Genomic DNA, 3533 nt, shown 5'->3' with positions numbered 1-3533 from the left:
ATGTGGTCTACTGGTCATGGTTACAGCCTTTCGGCCATTCTGTACGTTAAAAATAAATTTTCTTTAGCGGTATGACTTTGTTGGCTTTTTTTATGACTAAAGAACGAAAGGTCATCGTACTTCCTCAATATGACACTGATGAATGGAAGTTCAGTTTGTTAGTGGTCCTCTGAAACAATGCCTTGGGTATCAAATGCCTACCACACTAAAAAAGGCTTAGAAAATTGTTGAAAGATACGAATGAGCTGTTGTTGCTCGCCTTGGATGCCAATTAGCCACGTTCAAATGAAAGTTTTGCAAGTCCGGAAACGCTAAGGCACTGGCTGCTACTCTACTCACCGTACCTATAACCTCGACAAAGACGTGGCAACTGGCAGTTTATTCCACGGATCACATTCATGTGATGATCCATCTGTTGCCGTTATTATGCGTTGATAATGATTTTTGGACTCACTACTTTCCCGGTGCTGGATTGTCTGAATATGTGGGACGCTGTGGACGGGCCACACAAGGCAGTGAGCGAAAACCGAAGGCAACTTTTACCACTTTTAGCAACTTACCAGCCAAAAAATACCTGAGTCCTGCATAATACGTACCACAGAGTGAAGATTTCATTGTGGGCTATGCAGCTTACGAAGCCAGGAAGATATCGCAATTCCCCAAAGCTCTTCGCTTGGATTTTCGAAAAAAACTGCAGTCATATAGTGAGAACGACAATGTTGCACTTCATCGGAAAAGTGCGGAGAGTGCACATCCATTGCAAAGATGCATCAGAAGCCTCAGATGTTAAAAGGCGATAGTAAAAGCAGCTCTTCCAATAGTACCGATTGGGGTTTTCCCGATGCAGAAACGTACCGCTACAGCTAACTCACTAAAACTATCACCACCTACAACAAAGTGATCTTGAGAAATGGCAGTAAAGCTGGTTCCTAGTGACTCAAACTGCCCTGAGTGTTTTTATCTGATCCTTAAAAAGGGACTTCAACCCACCACTTCAAAAAACGGATCGAGACAGCTCAAGCCGACAAATTAACGAAGGTATAGCTTTATTGTATAGTCGCCCGATGACCCAACCAAAACCACCAGCGCCCATTCATGCGGTCTGTTTATCTGGCTCTTGAATGAAGAACTGGCCGACAGAAGGTTTAAAGGCGTGAGCACTGCGTGCCATAGCGTCGAAGGTGACCTTCTCCTTGATGTTGGTCGACTTCACTGAAGCCTCGTGGTTAGTGATGAAGATCCACTCCTCATCATCCTTTCCCTCCCCCTCCTTCGATGAGGGAGGTAGCAGCTTCCAATGACGCGTTTCAACCACAGAAGTCAGCTCCCCCTTCGATTTGATGTCTAACAGGGCCATTAGCAGGCTCTTAGAGATGCGCTCGTACGTCGTATCGATTACATACGCAATGACTGTAAAAAGAAAGGAGCTATTTAGAGGGCCCTTTAGGCATAAGGCACACCCAACCCTTAAACTCAAAAGTTTTTAGCTCTTCTTTTTGGGGACGGTGAGGAATCAGAACCCTAGTGTCACAGAAATGAAGTATAACGAGGGAAATGTATGCTGAAACGGTACTAGACACAAAATGCAAACTAGAATTAGATGTAATGGAAGTAATACATATCACTTCACACTGACCACTTTAACTATATTTCAAAAGCAGACTTTGGCCTATGGAATTTTACGAATGAATTACTACTTCCTTGGCGTAATTATTGTGAAACCGTTTATACAAAGGCCAAAATAGTTACCGGCTTTTCCAATATGCTTTCCGCTGTGGAATCAAGGAAGTTTAACTTGTCTGGTGAGAATGTGACCAATGAAGGCTTGGCAAGAATGGCGAGACATTGGGTGACATTATTTTTGAAATTTAGACTTAAACACACCAATCTGACGTCGGCCACATGCCCGATGACCAGCATCATAAAGGAGATCATTTACTCCATCAGTCGTGCACAAAAGTTAAAAGGGAAAGAGCGCAATTTAAACAAACGAGGTACCATTCATCACCTACTCAGTAGTGGTTAGAACTAGCAAGTCCTAAAACTTTTTTTGGTGCAAGGTGAGGATTTTCAATGGATAGAGGCTAAACATAATCACGGTATATACAATCCAAAAGCTGCAAATGATATTCACTTCATGCTCAGAAGAGACGAAATGAAAATATTTGAACAAACAGTAAAGGTACTCTCAATTTCTCATTTCACTCAACTTAAAAAACGGAACAAAAACAGCTCTTCCCCACAACAAAAAACTTATAGTTACGGATGCCAAATACTTAGGAGAAAACCAGCTCAAAGCGAAAAAAAAGGAAAAGCAACCTACAATTAGGCAAATAAATTATCTGTTATCCCAAAGATAGCTAGAGTAAGAAAACTGGCCTGCTCATTGCAGAAACCTGGCTTTAAATAACTGAGAGTTTTAGCCTACTATGATGAAGTGAGGGCATGTGCCATTTAAATAATAACAAGATTGCAAGTTCCCCGAAGTAATGAGGGTAAACATCGGCCTAAGGCAAAACCGATCGCAAAGTGATAGGAACCAAACATTTTTAAGCAGGAGACATAATGTAATAAAACAGAGGTCAGTAAATATGGATAGAGTGGATCGTCGGACACAGAATATGCGGTAGGAAAAAGTATGGGAAAACAAGCGGGAACATTACTGGCTTATCAAGCCAATTCACGAAATTTAGGGTAAAAAGCATCTGATGTGGTTCAGTGAATCTCAATCTGAACAAAAAAGAACAACTCACAGCTTCTAAATAAGTTATCATTGTACCTCCAATATTTTTACTGCTCTCAAGCTGTGCTTTGCAGATTTTTTGTCTCTATGCTCTGGATCTTACCAAAACCCATGCAAATAGTGGTTCTTCCTTACGCATCGTTTTTGATCTTCCCCACTAAAATCTCTTGCATGTAATTTTACACTCTGCCCCAAAGTTGGGCTCTTTTGAAAAGCATGCACGCCAGATGCATCACCGAATGCATGCGATAAGGACCTACCTCCGATGCCTCATATTTGAACACACCATGAAATCGTTCAAGAGTATTGACATTACAAATCTCGGGTGATTTGTTCCGAGCTCAGCTAAAGTTAGTTATTGAATCAATCTATTCACAATCTTGTGTTCTGTTGTTGAGTCAACCTGAAAGAACTCACGGATAGGACTACAAACAACGGTAAGGTGAATATTTCAATGGGCAAGCTGCTCGACAGTCTATTCATAGGGTGACTTAGTATATGATGCAGTGACTGATGTGATCTGGTATAGCATGGTGAGCTGGAATGGTCAATCCCTGCAACTGTTTAACCATAAGCTTATGTTCATAACCCTTTCAAATCCTTGTCAGTCTGACTCATTAGGTTTTTTCGTTGTTGTAGACCTAAAATAATGTGTCCAAGTATAGTTGTAAGACTATTTTTAAAGGAAAGACCCCATTTATGGTCATTCTCGATCCAGTAGAAGGCGGTTTTTTTCAAGTAGTCTGCTTGTTCTCTGATAAGATCATCCCACCTTGTTCTGGATGCAGTA

General features: G+C 41.3%; 1 protein-coding gene across 1 annotated transcript; it reads left to right on the top strand. All coding sequences in view use genetic code 11, as the record gives it.

The window, feature by feature from the left end:
• Positions 1-2329, top strand: EGR_09579 (hypothetical protein; the record flags this gene model as incomplete). The annotated part of the gene is made up of 4 exons (XM_024498828.1): positions 1-69; positions 103-157; positions 1662-2021; positions 2061-2329. 4 exons carry the CDS (start codon positions 1-3, stop codon positions 2327-2329), a joined length of 753 nt encoding a protein of 250 aa, XP_024346768.1.
• Between the last annotated feature and the right edge of the window lie 1204 nt (positions 2330-3533).

The sequence above is a fragment of the Echinococcus granulosus genome (genome assembly GCF_000524195.1).
Source record: "Echinococcus granulosus chromosome Unknown EG_S00154, whole genome shotgun sequence".
Taxonomy (NCBI): Eukaryota; Metazoa; Platyhelminthes; class Cestoda; order Cyclophyllidea; family Taeniidae; genus Echinococcus; species Echinococcus granulosus.
The sequence above is the reverse complement of the archived record's forward strand: the minus strand, read 5'-3'. Positions and strand labels throughout refer to the sequence as shown.